We start from the raw sequence: 19,793 nt of genomic DNA on the forward strand, positions 1-19,793 counted from the left end.
ACTTGATACCCCCATACAGCCCTAAGTTTACATGTCATCAGTTCAGGCAAATAATACAGAATGAAAAATATCTCAATCCCACTTCTAAAACTTCTGGGAGAGTAAATCACATTTACCAGGTGTTCATCCCTGATCCAATCAGCTGTGGCGCAGGGACAGGATCAGGTCAAGTAAACAAAATTGCCAAAATATCTCATTCCCTTTGCATCTCTCTACATCACAAAACTTGACTTGGGAGTCATCATTTTCTAGGCATGAATGAGATCACTAAGGGAAACTGTAAAGAGTGTGAGAAGTAAACTAAGGGTGAACCATGATGAAAATGTCTAAGGGATGGGTGGCCGATAAGGAGTCAGAAGATTCAGTGAAAGAGTGGTCAGAGAGACAGGACAAGAACCAGAACTAGATAACCTAGAAACTAAAAGGAGGAAAAAATTTCCAAGTGAGGAGGAGTATCTGAGGTATTTAATAAGGTAATTACTGAGAAGACTCCATTGACTTCAGCAATTAGAAGGTCATTAGGGTTAGAAATTTTTCCTTTACTATTACGGTGGTGATAGTAGGTATTGTTTTTCCATTTTAATGGGAACAAGGATATTTAAGGCAAAGGAACGAATCTTTAATTGCGGAACATCAGTATACAAGAGTGTATTATGTTAGGCTAATACATTTAGCCTAAAATTATGCCCCCCCCTCCAGTCGTTACAGAGGTTGACTGATATAAGTCCGTCTTTCATAGTAATGTGAATAAAATCAAGGTTGTTATTGTTATGTATTGTCAGAGCCATAGGCTACAAGAAGAGAGCTTGCTTTTTGGCAGGGCTTTATTATTTCTAGGGTTCTACTCATTTGCAAATTCTAGAAGGTAGGAGAGGAGGGATATTCTGGGGGTTTTAGTTTGATTATATTGTATATTCTTAGAGTATTTTTCTGTCTTTGACTATGATAGAATGAACAAAGTTTTAATAATGTAGAGTTTTAATACCCAGGAGTACTTAATGTTTTTTGTTTTCAATTCTCCTTCAACCTTGATATGACTTACAGCATTCTGGAATTTGCTTATGAACCTCATAAGTTCAGACTTGAACTATTCCCTTAGTTCACATAGCTATTTAGTTGTCTTTTATGCCTCCTGATAAATTTTTCTCTACAAGCCAGTGATGAAATTTGAACTTTACTTCCAAGGGAGTGTTTCTGTACTAGTCATCCATTATTTTGATGTATTAGCCAAACATTGACTGACAAATGAATCTGCGGAAAGCAATCCAAAAAGAAATAATTGGATCTCTCCTACAGTATAAAAATTTCACATTTTAGAAAATTATCCTATTAAAGCTATATAGTTTTCTACCTTAAAAAGTAGGAATAATACTATCTGTCTCCTAGGGTTATTGAAAAAAAATAAACTAATATAAATTAAAGCACTTTGTGAGCCACAAAATGCTACAGTTTAATTAATATTATTAATTGTGCTGTCTTTCACACAAAAGCAATTATAGTAACCATTGGCACATATAAGTATTTGTTCCCTGTCTTTGCAAATATGGTTTGTATCTTTTGATTTGCTGGAAGAAGTTGGCCTCTAATGGCTGAGGGACAGAGCAGGAGGAACTGCTGCTTTTTTGGGTGCTGAAAGCACAATGTTGTCCACAGCTTCTAATGTTTCTAACTTAAAAAAATTCAGACTTGGTGTGCTTTTACTTTAAACATGACTCAAGGCTCTGGAAATTTTCTGGATTTTTAATGAGTTTGCTTTTTGGTATATACTTTCTGAAGATAGTATAAGACATAAAAAAAAATCCTGGCTACTGAAGGAAACTTAGGTGTAATCTTCCCTGTGAATCATTATGTTTTAAAAAGTTAAATTTATAGCTGACCTCGATTCAGCACTGAATTAGTCATTCCTTACTTATGCAGGATATTACATCAGGAATTCCTAGGTTTGTGTCCAACCCTGAGCAGTCAACTGAAGTCCCAGAATAACTCTCAGTTTAACAGACATTTATTGAGTACCTACTGTCTGCCAGTCATTGTAATAGGCTCCTCTCAGCATTGTTATTCAAGTATTTTCAAATTTCAAATAACATAAAACTACCTGAATACTATTGGTAATGAAATATCCAATCATTAGAAAAAGAATACCTGAGTAAATTTGCGAATGTGGTAAAATAAGACAAGGGACTCCATATATGTTCAGAATCCTAGGGCTTTGGTGTTCTGGTTAGATTTTTACAGTGCTCAATGAAATGCCACATATAGGACACTTATTAATAACTGGGTAAAATTGTTAACTTATTGTTCTGGTAAATCTCCAACCACACGTCTGTCTCTTGATCTCTATACTTATCTCTGAGCTCCCAAAGATCAAAATTATAACAACACCTTTATAAAGGGCTTATAGTGTTCATCATAACAATTCCATAGCAACTACTAGAGGGTTTAGCAACTTATTCAATATCACACAGCTAATAAGTGACAAAGCTCTTCTTCAAAACCACCTCAGCATGACTACAATTACTGTTCTTTCCCACAGTGCCATCCTATTCCCAGTTCCCAGCAGTCGTCTGGCTATGTAGGTGTTCTGTTGACGCTAGAGAAAATAATGGATAATTTCTTTCTCCCTTGCTTGACCAGAGACTTCTTGTTCTTTTTTTAAAAAACATTTTCCTTTTTAGTTTTTATACATGGATTTCATTTGAAAATATTAAAACTGGCTTACACTGTATTCTGAAATAAAATCCATTTCTGTCTTTTCTCCCTTGCAGCGTTTCATCATGTTTCTGTTTACCCAAAGAAGGAGCTTCCTTTTTTCATCCATTTCACAGCAGGACTATGTTCTTCTACAGCAATGATAGCTCTTCTCACACACCAGTTTCCTGAAATCATGGGTGTTTTTGCTAAAGCTGTAAGTATGATCTCAAGGACTTGTGCAGAGTATTTGTAAAACACACAAGAAACCATCTCTGATCTGTTTGTGCTTAACCAGCTGAGCAGTGAAGATATTTGTTATAGTAAATTACAGGAATTGATTTGTAAAGTTGCTGCCATAAATATGTCAAACATAAGATTTTGGTGATTTGAGCTGTATTTTTGTTGCTTAGAAGTTTAGAGAATACAATGGCATAACATTATAAAGTTGGTCTTTGTAGATCACTTTTGGTGGTAAGCATAGCCCTTGTTACTAGCTAAAGAATAATCCACACCTTTTAAATGCATTTTCTTCGGCATTTAAAAAAAATCCCTTGTTTTGTACAGAAGCCTTTTGATTTTTCCATTTAAATGAAATCATTAGTTCTCAGGATTTGGTGAACGTTAAATTCAAGAGTGCAACTAGGATGAAGAATAAGTAGGTAAGGTGGGACAGTTGCGACATTTGCCCTGGGTTCAGAATGCGCCTCTTTACTCAAAATTTCTCCCTGTTTTTATATCTACATGTTCTTATTGATCTCCCAACCTTGGGTGTAGAACCATGTACAGACCTTTATTTTTATTTTTACCCTTTAGTTTTGAACTGCTTCCCCATTTCTGGACCCAGGTCCAGAAAGTATTTGAGGACTGATATTAGAGAGAGTATCCCATGATTTTTTACTTTTCTACATAAACCTGTTAATTAATGTCACTGGCTCAAAGCAAAATTACCAAAGATAAGTCCCTGTAAGTCTCCAAGCCTTTTAAAAAATGTGTCTTGTATATCTTTGTATTTTTACCAACTAATAAGAATTCAAACCCCAAAAGAAAATGTTAATTCATTATATTCCCAAATAGAAAAGCACTGAGAACCATAGAAATACTAGGCCTTACTTGGTAATGTAATTTCTATATTTTTGTCTATGTGCCTCCATTCTAACTCCCTGTTTCCTCATACTTTCTTTTCCTGCATTAGGAGTTTATTTTTTGCCTTAAAGATTAGTTGGTTTTCTTCTGGCACCAGTAGTGAGAGCACTGGTTTCTCTTTTCCCCTGAAGGTCAACTGTATAATGTGTTAAGTTGCCACTGGCTGTAGGCCTAGGAGTCTGAGACTACACTTGATTCTGGGTCAGGCTTCAAGAAGGATGACTTTTTACTGTGTTCAGGGAGTATAGATATTTGGGTTGGAAACTGACTCTTCTGCTTCCTTTTAGTATAAGGAGAAAGCTTAGTGATCATACCATAACTCTGTTGCTTGCAGTGGTGCTGACTGGGGAGCAAGTGTGTCTCAAACTGAAATGACTTCACAGTGTAATCTGGCATGGAAAAAAATGGACTAGACAGAGAATCTTGTCAATTTAACAACCGGAAAAAAATATGCAGCTGTGTATTTGAGATCACAGGAAAGCAGTGGGAGAGATGATCCTTGGGTTTCTCTCAGGACAGTGGGAAGGAGGTAAAATAGAGAGAGGAGGAAGATCTAGAATCTGGAGTAGAGATGTAGTCATTGTTAGTAGTGTACTGCCATGGGGTACTGGCTAAAGTTAATGTGCAGTGTACTCACTGTTTGCTCTATTCATCAGTGTTAGTATGTATAGTATATATATAGTGTCTGCCTTTACCTAAGAGATCTCTGATGCATCAGAAGAGCCTTTAAGATTGCATAGCACAAGCTCCTAGCAGTGTCCGAGAATGAATAATTACACATTTGAAAGTGGAATCTTCTTTTTTAGACCAAAAGTTATTAATTTACTGTGATTCTAGTTGATGAACAATAAACAGGCATTTGTTTTCTATCTTTTGGTATTTGTTGGTAGTGTATAGTGTTTAAAATGTGCCTGACAGCAAACTTTTACAGCCACGTTTTATCCTTGTGGCCTTTACATGTACATTTTAAATTCCTAAAAGTTAAATATTTACTGAAAGTACCTGCAAACCAATATTTGTTATGCAGCAGTTCCAAGGGCAGTTTCCATTTAAGAATTAATGGGAAATGATTATAGTATAGGCAGACTCCAGCTTATAAACTCAATATACAAATACCTCAACAGACAGCAAGAAAACTAGAGGCTCAAATTCTGCTTCTTCACCACTTAATATAGTGTGGTCTCGGGCTTCCCTGGTGGTGCACTGGTTGAGAGTCCACCTGCCAATGCAGGGGACGCGGGTTCGTGCCCCGGTCTGGGAGGATCCCACATGTGCACAGAGCGGCTGGGCCTGTGAGCCATGGCCGCTGAGCCTGCACGTCCGGAGGGGAGAGGCCCGCAATGGGAGAGGCCACAACAGTGAGAGGCCTGCGTAACGCAAAAAAAAAAAAAAAAAAAAAAATATATATATATATATATATATATATATAGTGTGGTCTCTGCCCCAGGAGCATTACCATCATCACCCAGGAACTTGTTAGAAACGCAGAACCACAGGTACCACTCCAGCCTTCCTGAGTCTGCATTTTAACAAGATCCTCAGGTGATCCTATATACACGTTTAAAACTTGAGAAGTCCTGCTTTACTCTACCCCCAATAAGAAGAATTTAGAATTCCTGGGTAGTGCCACCTTATCAAGGTGGAGAAGGGGTAGGATTGTAGAGTCGTTATGAACATAGGCTCTGGAGCCAGACTGCTTTGCTTTGGATTCCAGCCCTGACACTTATTGGTTGTGCCACCTTGGGTAAGTTGCTTAACATTCCACCCCCCAACCCTGCATTGTAAAATGAGAATAGTACTGCCTCATGGGTTTTTTTGAGGGTTAAATGAGTTTAAAATTTATCAAGTGTTTAGAACTGTGTCTGCTGACAGTAAAAACTAGGTGTTAGCTGTTGTTGCCATTGTCGTTGTCACCATCATCACCAAAGTGCAGCTATAGTGGGAAACCCTACCCCCTTCATGTTTGGAGGAGCCATGTTCTACTAGTAAACTCAAAATGCATTTTTCCATAGAAATGGTGGTTAAGTATCATTTAAACGATACTATTAGTACTATACTTCTGGTACATTATGTGTACCAGAAAGTGGAGAAATGTTTCAAATTCTAGGCACTAGGCACTAGCAAAGTGCCTTATAGAGCAGAACCAATTGATAAGTTGCAAATTGCCTGTGTTAAAATTTTCAGTTAGGTCAGATATTTGATAGCCAAGTACAGTATCAGTGAAGTACAGAAATCAATGAAGAATCTTTGAAACATATTTGTTCTTCTATTTAATAAGGCAAAGCAATTTAAGAAAATTTCCTAAGTTCCTTCCATTGTTGCCATTGTCTCTTCCTCATCTAATATCTTTTTGTATTAGCTCACATGCTAGAGTAAATTCAGTTTGAATTTGTTAAAATGCATTTGTTACAAAAATTGCCTTTTTGTGAAGCAAGGCACTAGGGATTAATGATTTTTAATAATCCTCACTGAACATCAGATTTAGATAAATGGAAGGGAATGCATTAGAATGGTCAGTGGTTTTAGTGCCCCTTCTTCTTTTGCATGATATTAAGCTATATGGAAGAAGACTTCATTTTCAGCAAGTTAGGACTTTTTCCTGATTTTTCTCCTCGCCGGATATTAGCATAGAGCAATGAAAAAAAAATTGCATAAATCCCTGGAGATGTGGAATGTGCTGATATCAGAGTTGATATTCTCTTAAGACCAGAATTCCTGAAAAAGGAAAAATTGCTTTTAAGTGGTAGATCACTTTCTCACCTGCTTTGAAGCCTGCTGGGTTAAATATGAGAGTTCAAAGTAAGGGTAGCCAGCAAACCAATGAACTGGAATCTGATTCTGCTTATCTGAAAGGCGCTTCTTTATTTAAGAGCAGCACTGCCCTCGCCTTAGAGAACCAATCTTCATCTACTCTGGCCTCTTTCATTTCTCTCTTGCAAGAAAAGCTTTCTTCTTAGTAAGCCTTGGGAGGGCATATTACAACAGTGAAAAGACTGAAGATGGTCTTTGGGAATTTCATTAACTTACTGATAAATTCAGGCTTGTGGCATGTGACTTTTTAGTGCTTTGAATTCACAAGTGTGTTTGAATATAAAAATCCCTAGTTGTGTTTTAACTAAATGGGGCAGCCTTTGCAATGTTGGCAGAAAAGATGTTATGGGTAAAGACAGAAATCAAAAAGATTCCCAAATAAATTGTTTGTTTCACTAAGGCAAAACTTGGTTAAAATTTGTTTCACTGAACACATATTGTAGCTGTGTTGGGGTGGGAATGGGCCCAGTTTCCACATATTTCTACTAATCTTTATGTGGGAAAATGTGGTTAGACAGGCCAGTGATGAATTTCTGAGCAACTCATAATTGGCTGGCTCCACTGTAACTAGGGCCTAACAATCTGCTTGATTAATTCTTTAAGTACTACATTAGCCAAGTTTGCATGATTTCCAAAGATATAGAAGGTCAGATGTTATACTAACAAAAGACCTCTCTACAGAATGTCTCACTGGGATTTCTTCAGCCTCTTCCCAAAAATAATTAACATTTTTCTCCCCAGATTAAATTTTAAAAAATAATAAGCTGATAAAAATGCTTATTGTCTTTTACTGAACAGTGACCAGAACTTTTGAGAAGGTTTGTCCACAATTATCATTTTTTGCAGGGCAAAGATTGTCTTCATAACTAGAGAAATTGATAGACAATTATAACCATATATTGATATATACCAGTAGAAAAAAATATATAAATTTAATTTATTTTATTTATTTATTTTTGACTGCATTGGGTCTTCGTTGCTGCGCGTGGGCTTTCTCTGGTTGCGGCGAGTGGGGGCTACTCTTTGTTGCGGTGCGTGGGCTTCTCATTGCGGGGGCTTCTTGTTGCGGAGCACGGACTCTAGGCGCGTGGACTTCAGTAGTTGTGGCTTGCAGGCTCTAGAGCGCAGGCTCAGTAGTTGTGGCACACGGGCTTAGTTGCTCCGCAGCATGTGGGATCTTCCCAGACCAGGGCTTGAACCTGTGTCCCCTGCATTGGCAGGCAGATTCTTAACCACTGAACTACCAGGGAAGCCCGAAAAAAAATATTTTTAAAGGTTCCTAATTTTCCATTGTCATAACCAGTGATGTGAAATCTGTTCATAGGTAAAAGAGTTTTTTTATATTCTTCATCTGACTTTATTAATACTAAAAACCTGTGAGAGTTGCATTCTTCTTTATTAAATACATAGGGCCCCATTTAGAAATTAAACTATTAAAATGTTGCTTTACTTTGTTTGAAAATGGATTATTTTCAAGAACTAATATAGTTTTAAAAACATTTTGAATTGTAACTAAACTTAAATTCCTGTAAAATACTCTTCTATAACCATGCTGTTTCCACAGTAATATATCTGGGGTATTTCCCAGAGAGTAAGTATCCTGATAATAAAATGAGCCTATCGTGACAGGTCAAAATTTTTAAATGTTTACACTTTTGTTCCATTGTTAGTGCTGCTAAAGTCTTTACTTGGGCAGTCTGGCATATTCCAATTTTGATTTTCTGAATTAACTGGGATATTTGTAGCAAGAGAAAAGTTGTTCTCTACTTTTTATAAGGGTAATTTCTCATGCTTCATCCTCATTGTTCTCCTTCAAAAAGAACCAGAATGAGAAATTTATGAAATTGCTAATGTTCTTCTTTATCCAAATTTTCTAAGTACTGAACTCTTCAAAGGCAAAAACAATAATAATAATAATAAAAGTTAGGGCAATGTACTTTTTAATGCATGTCTGTATCCCTTCCCCAGGATTTAATTCAGTTTTGAAGTTTGTGGAAAGCACCCTCTTTCCCTATTAAACATGTGCTTGACAAGTGTGAAGTTCACAAAAGCTCTCCCTGAATTTATTTGGCAGTATATTTAATCATCTTTCCCCCCTCAAAGTGAAAATCTCTGCCAAAGTCTAAGATATCCTGTCACTAACTTCTACTAATATATTTATTGTTAATTATTAGAACTTGAGGCAAATGGACTGCATAGCAGTTTTTAGAAGAGCTGTGCCCAGATATTGATGTAAATCACTCATTCCAAACCCATTACACTAGTGGTATTAGAATTCATATTAGGAAACCTACTGGGTTTTGTTTTAGAAAACATCTTTGTGTTTTGCAGACCCAGCATAATCCTCTAAATGGAGAGAATAATGGGTACAGAGGAAAATTAAAATCGCGAGGAATAGTTATTTTGGCTTTTTTCTTGAGTGGAATGTTGCTCCTTCCCCCCACCAATCAAATTTCTAATGCTCAAACGAACTAAATTAGTGCAACTACTTAATATATTACAATTCTAAACCAAGAGTAACATGGACTTCATTAGTTTTCTTTTTTTAAGAGTTTATACTTACACTGTCATTTATTCTTACCAGAAGCATTGGAGGACAGACTGTGATCTTCCAATGTAATAGATGAGGAAGTTTGAGCCGTTAAAGATAAGAGAGTTCCTTGAAATCACACAATAGATAGCCCTTTAGTCATATATATGCTTGGTTTCAAAAATATGTCACCTTACAACGTATACTAAAACAAGTACAAAAGAATAAATTTCAAACCAAATATAGTAATGCTGAGGGAATATAGACTGATGGAGTGATGATAGTAAATTGGCTTTGCTAGTGTCTTCCCATAGGAGATGAATTTGGAGAAGAGTTTTAAATAAAGAGGCCAATGTGGATTGTCAGAAAATAGAAAAGGCTCTTAGATTGCAGAAGTGGTTAATTGCAAAGGTACAAGTAGACAAATAAGCTACCTGGAAAATTCTTCATAGTATAAGCCTATTTGATGAACTCTGATGTTTTAAAATAAAGAATGCACATTTGCTTTTCTGTCTTCAAACTGATTCACTTTAATTTCATTCCTGTTCTGGCTAGTAAACCACTTAAGAAAGAACACTGTTTGATCATTTATATCACATAGTCACACAACTGTATAAAGAACTTCAGCCTTTCTAACTGTCTGAAATGTGCGGTAATACTGAAGAAACAGTAGGTACTCATTTATAGTGATTCAGAGGGAATTTAATTAACTCTTTGAAATGGTAAAAAAAAAAAAGTCTTAATATAAACTACAAATCTATATCTTATGTTTCAACATCACTCTTCTTTCAAAATCAAAGGTGAAGTTTGTGAAGGACTGTGAGGGGCAGTTTAACTGAACAGAATAAACTTTTGGTCTAAAATAACATAACTCGTGGGGCTTTTGTTTTGCTAAAGTGGGATTTTTAGGTAGCAGATGTACTTCTAGCAGTTGTAACAATACATCGGAAACTTCGATGTGTTCCTTAATGCCGAAGAGGCCTCACTGAAAGATTGGGTGTTAATGGTATTCTATCTGAATTTGAGGAAAAAATAATCTTTCTTAGTTCTGTAATAATATTAAGATTGCGTTATGTCCATCTCAACAGCTAGCTTCAAGAAAAGAAATTATTTGGGCTTCAGGTGATGCTCAACAAAATTAAGAGAACTGATATTCAGAGAATTCAGACCACATAATCACCCTTTAACCTCATCCTGTAATTTCAAGCGTTCTGGAAATGAAATGTATATGTACTATTCAAAGTGTAGAAAAGAGCTATATTCCCATTGAGCACTCTTGCATATTACAAATAGGATATACAGAGAAAGAAGCAGTTTGGGGCAGAATTTAAGAAGGGAACATACTCTCATACTCTTTGTTAGGAACATGCCAGCTCTTGTTTTCATCTATTCAGTATGCTGGAGTCCCAGTTTCTTTCTGATGCCAGAGTTCAAGCTTTTACTGCCAGGTAGCAGCAGGTTTACAATTAAATTTTAATCCCTCAGTTGTTAAACTCCTACCTAGAGTATAGCCACAACTGTTCTTGGCAGACAAATACACTGCTATTTTTCCTTCAGTCACAGTGAGATAGAAGAATGTTCTCTGGCTGGGGCGTGGATGAAGGCACTTTACTAATCTTATACATAATTCATCCTTGGTTGCTGGGGTATTCAAAGTTGAAACTCTGCCCTCTGATAAAATTTAGATGGATTTTTTATTTACTTGACTGTGATCCCTTTGGGATTTAGTCCTTATTGGGAGCTCAGGGATTCCATTCAACAAAGCCCTAGCTGTGTAGACTTTTCTTATTAATTTGCTCTTGGTGTAATTTAGCTCTTATAATACTGACTCTAAAAAAATCCAAAACCAAAAACCTGCACTAGAACATGCAGTTCAGAATCCTGGATACCCTGAAAAGATTCTTGTTTCAGTACTGGCTTATTGAATGAAAAAACTCCAGTAGGGCTTATCTTAATTTGTTTTCAAAGTTTAGTTTTTAAAGAGCCTCAGCATTTAAAAATATGTTAACTAATATTCTTTAACATGCTATAGTATGGTAATGATTATCCTGTAAAATACTGTAAGTTTTTGGTGTTTGAATTCATTATATTCAGATGTTACTAGTAATGAATTTGTTCATCATTCATTCATTCAAGGAGCAGATATTTATTGGGCACCTTTATGAAATATAAAATGCAATCCCTGTTCACAAATAACTCATAGTCTAGTGGTAAGGGGTTTAAGGTAGGCAAGACATGTATTAGTGTAAGACAGAGGCTACTGCCATAACAGTAGATTAGTTCATCCTTGGAGATTTATTCATTTGACTAGAAGTGACTGATGAGTTATTTTCACATGCCTCACATAAGATTTAGTGACCCAAAAAAGTCAATCTAGACTGATAGAGGCTTTTTCCTTTCAGTCAAACAAGAGGAAATAGAAGGAGGTCTCTTTATTTTATTCTTTTTCAGATATCAGACATGAAAGACTTTCATCTTTACACATAAGTGATGAAGTTCGTGTTTTTGTAAACAGCAGTATTCATTATGTTCATCTGAATAGTTTAGAATTTATTAAAAAATGAAGTGCTCCACAACTCAAGATTGAAATAAGAAGTGTCACCCCTCAGATTCATATAGTAGCTGCCCTAAGACTAAAGCCTACTATACTCATTCATTTTTATCTTTGTCTTTTATATCCTCTCATTCCTAATAATGACAGATTAATAAGGGCTAAGGACCATCCTGGTTTAGAAAATGAAAGTGTGATGTCAGAAGCAGAATGGGACAGCAAAGAGTTAGGACTAAAGAGTTAGGTACTAAAGAGTTAGGTGCTCATGTACCTCTGTGGACATGTGAGAAAGAAAGGGAAAGAACCACTCAGAATTTCCCAGAGCCCACTGTTCATGTCAAAGCTGTACCCTGCAGTGACTGATTCTGAAAATATATCAGGTTAATGAAGGAAAATAATAAAAGTATATTGGATTAAGGTACTAAAATAAGCTGCCTTTTCCCTTTCTTCTAAGCTGAATTTTGCTGATCAATTCTGAATCCTGGATAATTCTACATTTTTACAGGGGGAACTGCCAAGATTTTCTCTCTAAACAACTGAAAAAGATTTCCTATCTTTATTGGGCTCAGTCAAGTATATGTACTGACTGGATCATTGGGGATATGACCTTGAAATACATATTAAAATATTTTTAAAAATAGGTACAGAACATGTCCTTGGGGAATTTATCCTGTTAGGCATGTAATCATTAGATATGGTAAAATGATGAAAGTATATTGAGTAGAAGAGTAGGCCCAAGGCTAGAGGGTCGAAGAATATACTGATTTAACTCAGTGTGGCAGCAGAAGAAAGAAAGTGGGATGATTTGAACACAGACTTACAGGCAGAAGACCGCAGATCAGGCTCTGGAGTTAACTGGTAATTGTTACTTCTTTAGCAATTTATCTGAGCTTGCTATATCTTCTGGAATAAGTGGAAATTATTATTCTTTGGATAGATGAACAAAACATACATCTCCAAATAATGAATTAGATGCATGATGGTATCTTCCATTTCAGAAGTCTGATTAGTAGCATGCTGGTGAGGAGGCGCATTCATATTTCTGGGTTGTGAGGAGCCCACTCTCATCCGTTCACCTGTGTTCCCGTTTATACTAGGCTGTGTCTGCTAACATTAGGTCTCTAAAGAAAGACTTAGGTAAACTCCAGACCCCCTAAGTTCCTGTGAACTACCTCCTACTCCCATAGGACTTCAACGAAGATAATGAACACTGTTTTTTTAACTTTTATCTTTCACATGGCATTTAGAGTAATGATATCTCATTTGGTCTCAAGCTCCATATTGAATTATTTTCTAAAAAATTGCTTTGAAGCAGTAACTTTTCCCTGGTTGCTTAACCAGTCATACAAGTTGAGACTTATGTCTCTATGCCTGTTTTATAATAGCTGCTCTGGGAGAACAGATGAAAAATAATAAGTTAGTAAGATATTTTATGAGTATTGAGGTCCCTTCCATTCAGAAATGTAAATAAAATAACCAGCAAGAGCAATCAGCTTATGTCAGATTCCATGGGTTTATGTTACATAGGGAAATTATAGTGCAACCTGAAACATGCTTCTTAATGAATTCATAGTGGTGTCACAGTTGAATGTAAACCCTTGAGCTTTTCCATTGTGAAGGGTTTCAGAAATCACCTTTTATAAACTGCCTAGGGGAGGAGGAAAATACCAAGATGATACCAACAAATGCTATCACTTAAATGGTTGCCTCCCTTCCAGCACTAACTAAATTGTGCCAGTTAAGTAAAGCAAAAATTTAAGATACTGCTCACCTTTTGGCTTATTCAATGTTCATAAATATAATTTATATATATACATATATATGTATAAATGCATATATGTATATATACACACACACACATACATTTCAATATTCTGTTTTTGAAAGTGGCACCAGGCAAATGCTGTGGAAGAACAGGGTTGCCCTTGCAGTTTTTGTCATCAGAGGTTAGGAAAGTTCAGTTAGGAAACTTGGCAGAAGCCCGATAAATAGCTCTGTTTTTACCTCCAACAAGTGCAAGAAGCCAGAGACCTAATTCGAAGTTTATGAAATCGGAATTTGTATCTTGTCTTTGGCTGTTGCTCTAGCACCCTGTAGTACACCAGAACTATCCTCTCACTTATTAGTAAACTGATTTTGCAGTCCCTAAAGCTCTTTCATAGCTCTCTTCCTATTCAGTATGGCCGCAGCTATGGTGAATGTGCTAGCCTCAAAAGTCCAGTATGCCAAACGGGATATAGGGGACCAGTCAAGTTTTAAGTTTGAGAGTCAGGGAAAGAAACATGTATTTTCTATTTTAAAGAATTCCTTTTTTACATTCTAATTTCTTAAGAGTTTGGCTTGATTTGTGTCAGGTTCTAGGCCCGTAAACCTACATTAATGCATCACAGTTCTGGATAGGATATTTGATATCTCTTATTTACCCCAGAATCTCAAATGATAGGGAACTGTGATTAATGATACTTAGCATTTTGTGGGTTTTACAGTGTAGCTGTCTTCTAGTCCCAGTATCTGTAACAAATGGACTCATCCTTGTGTTTTCCCATAGGTGCCCTGGTGTTTACTGACATAGATCAAGATGCTGTGTGGCTCTATAGGGGACTCTGAGCCATTTGACAGTCTGGGCACATGCAGTCACCTCACATTATTTAAGCCCTGATCTCAGCATTCTAATTTCTCTGTATTCTCCAGTGTATATAATATGTACTTGCTTGAAATTCCTTATATATTGCTTTCACATTCTTGCTTCTAAGTTTCAGCATAAACCAGTTCCTTCTATTTAGAATGCCTTCCTCTCTCTTCCCTCAACCAGGACATTCCTTATATTTTAAAAATCCAGCTCAAAAGCCACCTCCTATAGAAAGCCTGATTAATCTCATTCACCTGATTCCTTTATTCTGAGACTTCTGTTTCTCAGTGTTAAACTGTTATGTCTCTTTGTAATTATTGCTTCTGTACATTGTCACCCAGCAAACATAACAGTTCTAGGAATGATGATCCTTCTGCATCCCCGTCTGTGTATCATACACAAACATTTTGAAGGCCTACTGACAACCTTTTCAATTTCCCCTGAGTTCTAGTCCACCTTCCATACCCTTTCCCTTTATTCATAGTTACATTCCTGGAGAAACGGGGTATGTTCAGGGTTTGGCCTCCACCTTAGCATGTGTATGGCAGCCTGCTGAATAGGTCCCTACAATTGGGCAGGATTTAACCCTTTGGTTTGACAGTCTCTGCATTCTGTTCAGACACCTTCAAGAAGTAGACATGAGACCAGGAGTAGAGAAATTTCCACTGAAAGCTCAGTTAGCTTTTTATACAAGACCTCTGAAGCTGCTGTCGTCAGCAGCTCACTCGACACTCTCCTGCTCTGCCTCTTTTCCAGGAGTCAGGGTTAGTTTAAGAAAAAGCCTCTTGCTAGAAGCCATGACCTCGTACTTTTATCCCCTCCATCTGGTGTGCGGCCTCATGGGGCTGTGCTGCTATGCAGGAGGTGAGCAGTGGAATTCTTTAGATGATGACTTCTGAGCCCACATGCGGAGGCAGTGGGGGTGGGAAGCAAGGAGAACAGTGAGAGCCAAGATCGATGGACCAAAAAGTAAGGTTTGCTCTGGGAGAAATCCTAACTATAGGTAGACTGTTTTCATGAGGTGTTCTTCCCCTAGCTCAAGTGGAGGCCCAGGTCAGGGAGCTGTAGCATCCCAGATCTATGATTGATGAACATGGTGTTCCTGCAGTTTTCCTTTCTGCCTTCACAGTTGGGGTTCAGGAGTGGGATAGGTAGGATATGTGAGGGCTTATGCTGTCTCTAACGGAATGCATTCCAGGGTTGAACAGGGAAGGGTTCCCCTTACACACATCATCTCTTGGAGCTGCTTTGTCTCACTGTCTCAGACCTAAACAGAAGTCCAGATTTTGAATGAGGGTAGGAGGAGGGGTTGAGAGCAGCAGAAGTTTTTGATCAAGTGAAAATCTGCTGTCTGCCTCATCTTGCACGGGTTTCTCTGCAGGGTAGATACTCCTTGCTTTGGTGTAGATAAATAGCTTGTCTTGGCTAGAGGTCCCAGGACTTTTACTGGGCTGTGAGTAGGCATCTGGCCTGGGATAGGACAGTTTTTTTTTAAGCACTCTCATTCCCTGTTCTTACTTTCCTAGACCAGGAGTTGAGAGCATTTTTAAAAAGATTGAACTCTCAAAGGAAATTCTAATACATACTTTAAAAGCCCAAAGCTTTAATAACTTCCTCTCATGGCTTCTCATGACTACTTCTGTTCTGTCTACACATTTAGCATCCCTTTAAAAGGACTAGATAAAACTAAAACAAAAATTTAACTGTTAATCTGAAAAAGAAAAAAGGAATAGAAAGAATTAGGAACCAGAGCTGATTAAACATGGACCACTAAATGTAGTATAGTGATCATTTGGTGGTGGTGGTATTAGTGGCAGAAATGGCAAAAAGGGGGTTCATCGATGAGGTTAAGGAAGGCCTAAGCTGTTCCTTTTGTAAATTCTGCTCATGTATACTCTCCTAGGATATTTTGTATCAATTTCTGTCCTAAAGGTGCTGGGATTCTTGTGCCTCCAGCCCTAGGCACCCGCAGTCTTTGAGGAGAACACACAGGATTTGAAGTCAGAAGCCCTTGGTTTGAGTTCTGGCTGAGCCACTCAGTATCCACAGGACTTTGGACAAATCACAGAGCCTCTCTGAACGGCACCTGTACAATGAGCGTAATTCCTATCACAGGGTTGGTGAGACAATTACATATAAGCTAAAGTGTTTATACATGAAAAACCTTTTTATAAATATCACAGTTATTCTTGGGGAAGCCCCACCTTGAAAGTTGTCAAATAGAACAGCTGTGGATTAAACTATCTTTTTAATTCACTCAGCTTAGCTTTTCTGTTTGGTCAAGTCTGCTTACTGGGGTTGATGGTGTTAAGTAGTCATCCAGTTTTGGCTTCTTTTGGCCAAAGAGAGAGAACTCCCATGCCCAGCTGCTCTATCCATAGACTCGTAGGCAGAATGGAAGTGAGCAAAGGCAAATTTTAAGCCAGAACAGTTCAGAGTTAGGGGACAAAAGGGAGAATGCTTACCTTGCTTTCTCAAATCCAGGATGACTAAAACATCTTAAGTAAATGAGGAAGGACCACAGAGATGCTCAGAGATCATTTAAGCCATAAATGAGAAGTGGAAAAACGTACCTATACCCTCTCTTTTATCACTTTGACCTTTGGGGTCAGGGACAGGTATATTACTGACACCTCACTGGCCGTTACTTGAAACCTGCCAATCACCAGCTTCTGGGAAAGCTCAGTCTAGTGCAGCAACTGTGACATATTTACCCTAGTAAAGCCACTGCTTGCTCCCCTCTAGTGCCTTTCTCTTGTGGAGATCATCTCTGCAACCTAAAGCTATCCTGTTTTCTAACCTAGTAAGAGTTAAAAACAACAACAGGTCATGAGCAGGAGGCCTGATAATCGTACCTCGTGCAGTCATAGGAGACTGCCCTATCATTCATAGCATGTAGGACACGAATTGCACTCTTTCCAGCGTGAACCAGCCATGAGAAGTTCTACAGTCTCAGCCACTCTGCCTAGGTGGGAATTCTCCACTGTTGATCTCTTCTCTCCATGCCCTTTCTGTATCCTTCTCCTGCCACCTCCCAGAGGGGTGCCAGTCCCCAAACCAACAGCTGCTTGCATGTTGATAATTTTATAATATTCCTTGGTTATAGCTGAACCCCTGTTACTGGTATGAGTTTTGAAGTGTTTGATTGAAATCTAGTTGCTTTTTTCTTTTTTTGTTGGGGAGAAGGAGGATGACTAGAACCCATATGCAGCCTGAGATATTTGTGTATATATATCCTCACGGTTATGTACAGGCTGATAGGAAGGGCAGAGTGAAAAGGAAACATCTCTTTCTTGTTTTCCAACATTGCTTCAAAGATGCCCAACCCCCATAGTAGCAGGCAGTTCCCAAGTGGAGGGTGGGGGCAGAGGCCTCCACCAAGGCCATCAATAACCAGGTGTGAGCTACAGGTCTCTGCATAATGTGAAGCTCTCCCGTATTTCATTTCTGAACCAGGGGGCGGCTCTGCAGGATTGCTTACGGAGAGCTCTGTGTCTGGCACCTCTCTCCACAAGGCCCAGGCGCCCAGGGTCCCACCGACCTGCCCAGGAATGCATTACATTGTTCTCTGGTGCTGTAATTTGGCTGCAGGCTGCATCTAGGCCTCCCAGGGATGAGAAACATACTCTCCCTGCCTTCCTCCCTTGGGTTTCTGCCCTGTGACCACTGAGGGCATTTAAATAAAACCTCAGAAAGGCTGAGGGGAAAAAAATCCTTGTTATCTTTCTTATATTAAGCCATGGAGAAATCAAGGTCCTGAGTGGGTCTGAGAATTTGGCGAAGGACTTAGTGGTTGGTGTGCTTGCTAAGGGAGGTGAGAGAAAGGGAAGAAATTACTCTCTGTAACAGGGAGGAAGAAGACTGAGGCAGTGAGTGGTCAAGGAGTCAGACCTACAAGACTTTGCAGACAGACCCTCAGGGCCAGGCAATGTTTGATTCTTTTAAATAATCTGAAGTCCCTGATTTCATTTTTCTAGTATCACTCTAAGGAAGAGTATGGATTCATGCTATTATTCAAGGCCAGCAATAATACAAGTTGGCTTTTATCTGCAGGACTATGTTAAGGCTGGCATTCTTACTTTTACATAAGAGGAATTGGCTATAGGCTGTGCAGCTGAGGTATTTAAGTCTTGTGCCCTCTCTAAAAGATTCTAAGATCCTTAAAGGATAATGTCTTTTAACTTAATTTGTATCCAAACAGCATTTTCTGCAATGCATTATACATAAATATTAAAAGCTAAAAGAAATGAAGACCAACAGGAAGGAGTGAAACAGAGGTGGCAGGCTAAGAGACTGCTGATCTGAGGGACAGGCCTCTATTGAACAGAGGAAAGATGTGCAAGGGGAAGACTAGAGGCAGTGAGTGAGTAGCAGCAGAACTAAATGGGGTCCTGACTGCACCAAATAAAGTTCTCATTTTGCTGCTTGTTCCAGATAAATTAGTTTCTGTTTGTATAGTGCAGAATGGATGCCAGTTGTGTAAAGCCAGTCGGAATGCAGAGGCAAGCTAAGGAATAAGAGGAAAAATTAATTGCTTGGCCATTATTCTTTTGGGGCGCCACATAGCCTCTGTAATGGGGCTTACATGGACCTCTTTTCTCTCACTATCCACCTCACTTTTCAGACCTCTCACTCTCTGGACAGCTTGCTGTTCTCTTAACCATTTATAGGAAATTGCAAAACTTGGTCTTTATGAACTAGAACTTGGAGCCCAGGGAAAAGCACAGAGCAGTATGAGATGTCAGAAGAGGCCCGATTCCTTCCACAGGGTAAGAACCAAGAAAGAATAAGATAATAGAACACAGGTAGATTTAGCTCAGGTTGATTTCCCATGGAAGGCCTAGGCTATCATTTATGTGGTAACCTGGATAACCTTGTAAGAGCTGAAGCTAACTGGGACCTGAGAGCTCTTCCCAGTGGCCCAGGATACAAGACAGCATCCTTTTGTAATTCATTCAACTCTATTCTTGAGTTCAGACTGACTGTGAGCCCCTTACCCTTCCACTACCTTAGAGCTTTCCTCCTCTTAATCCTAGCTCAAGATGTCAGAAACTCTTCTTTTCCCCTCCCATTTCCCCCCTCCCTAATCCCACCATTGGCTCATCAGTTATCCAGTTGACTCCACTCTGCAAGGAAGACATTCCCCTGGCCTGACTCACTCAGTCCTATTTCTCCACAGGAATCCCCTCACCGCAGACCACAAGGGCCCTGACTAGTTCATGTTTTGTGTTAATGGATGTGAAACTGGAGCAAACCCCCTCACCAAAAGAAAAACCACCCTAAACTCTCCCACATAGGTCTCAGCAGGTTACACAAATATTAGTCCTATCATCCAAATAAATCTGCCCCCACGGCCCAGAGCTATAGCACCCCCATCCTCTTGCTGCCTGTGCGGAGTAAAGCTGCTCCACAAACATGTGAGGACCCCAAGGGGTGCT

General features: G+C 38.5%; 1 protein-coding gene across 9 annotated transcripts in view; it reads left to right on the plus strand.

Annotated features, from left to right (window-relative positions):
• ST7L (suppression of tumorigenicity 7 like) overlaps positions 1 to 19,793 on the plus strand; it is a 196,027-nt gene that overhangs the window by 61,438 nt on the left and 114,796 nt on the right. For 6 of the 9 annotated variants that reach the window (XR_009564400.2, XM_060301273.1, XM_030869038.2 and 3 more), the window contains one exon: positions 2,766 to 2,905. Coding sequence is in view for 8 of the 9 variants with exons in the window: in XM_060301273.1 (XP_060157256.1) it covers positions 2,766 to 2,905 (140 nt within the window). In the remaining variant the exon portion in view is untranslated. Of the gene's footprint in view, positions 1 to 2,765; positions 2,906 to 16,287; positions 16,975 to 19,793 lie in introns of those variants that run through there. The other 3 variants (XM_030869045.3, XM_030869047.3, XM_030869040.3) reach the window with 2 other exon arrangements.

Source organism: Globicephala melas, chromosome 1, assembly GCF_963455315.2.
Source record: "Globicephala melas chromosome 1, mGloMel1.2, whole genome shotgun sequence".
In the NCBI taxonomy this organism is placed as follows: domain Eukaryota; kingdom Metazoa; phylum Chordata; class Mammalia; order Artiodactyla; family Delphinidae; genus Globicephala; species Globicephala melas.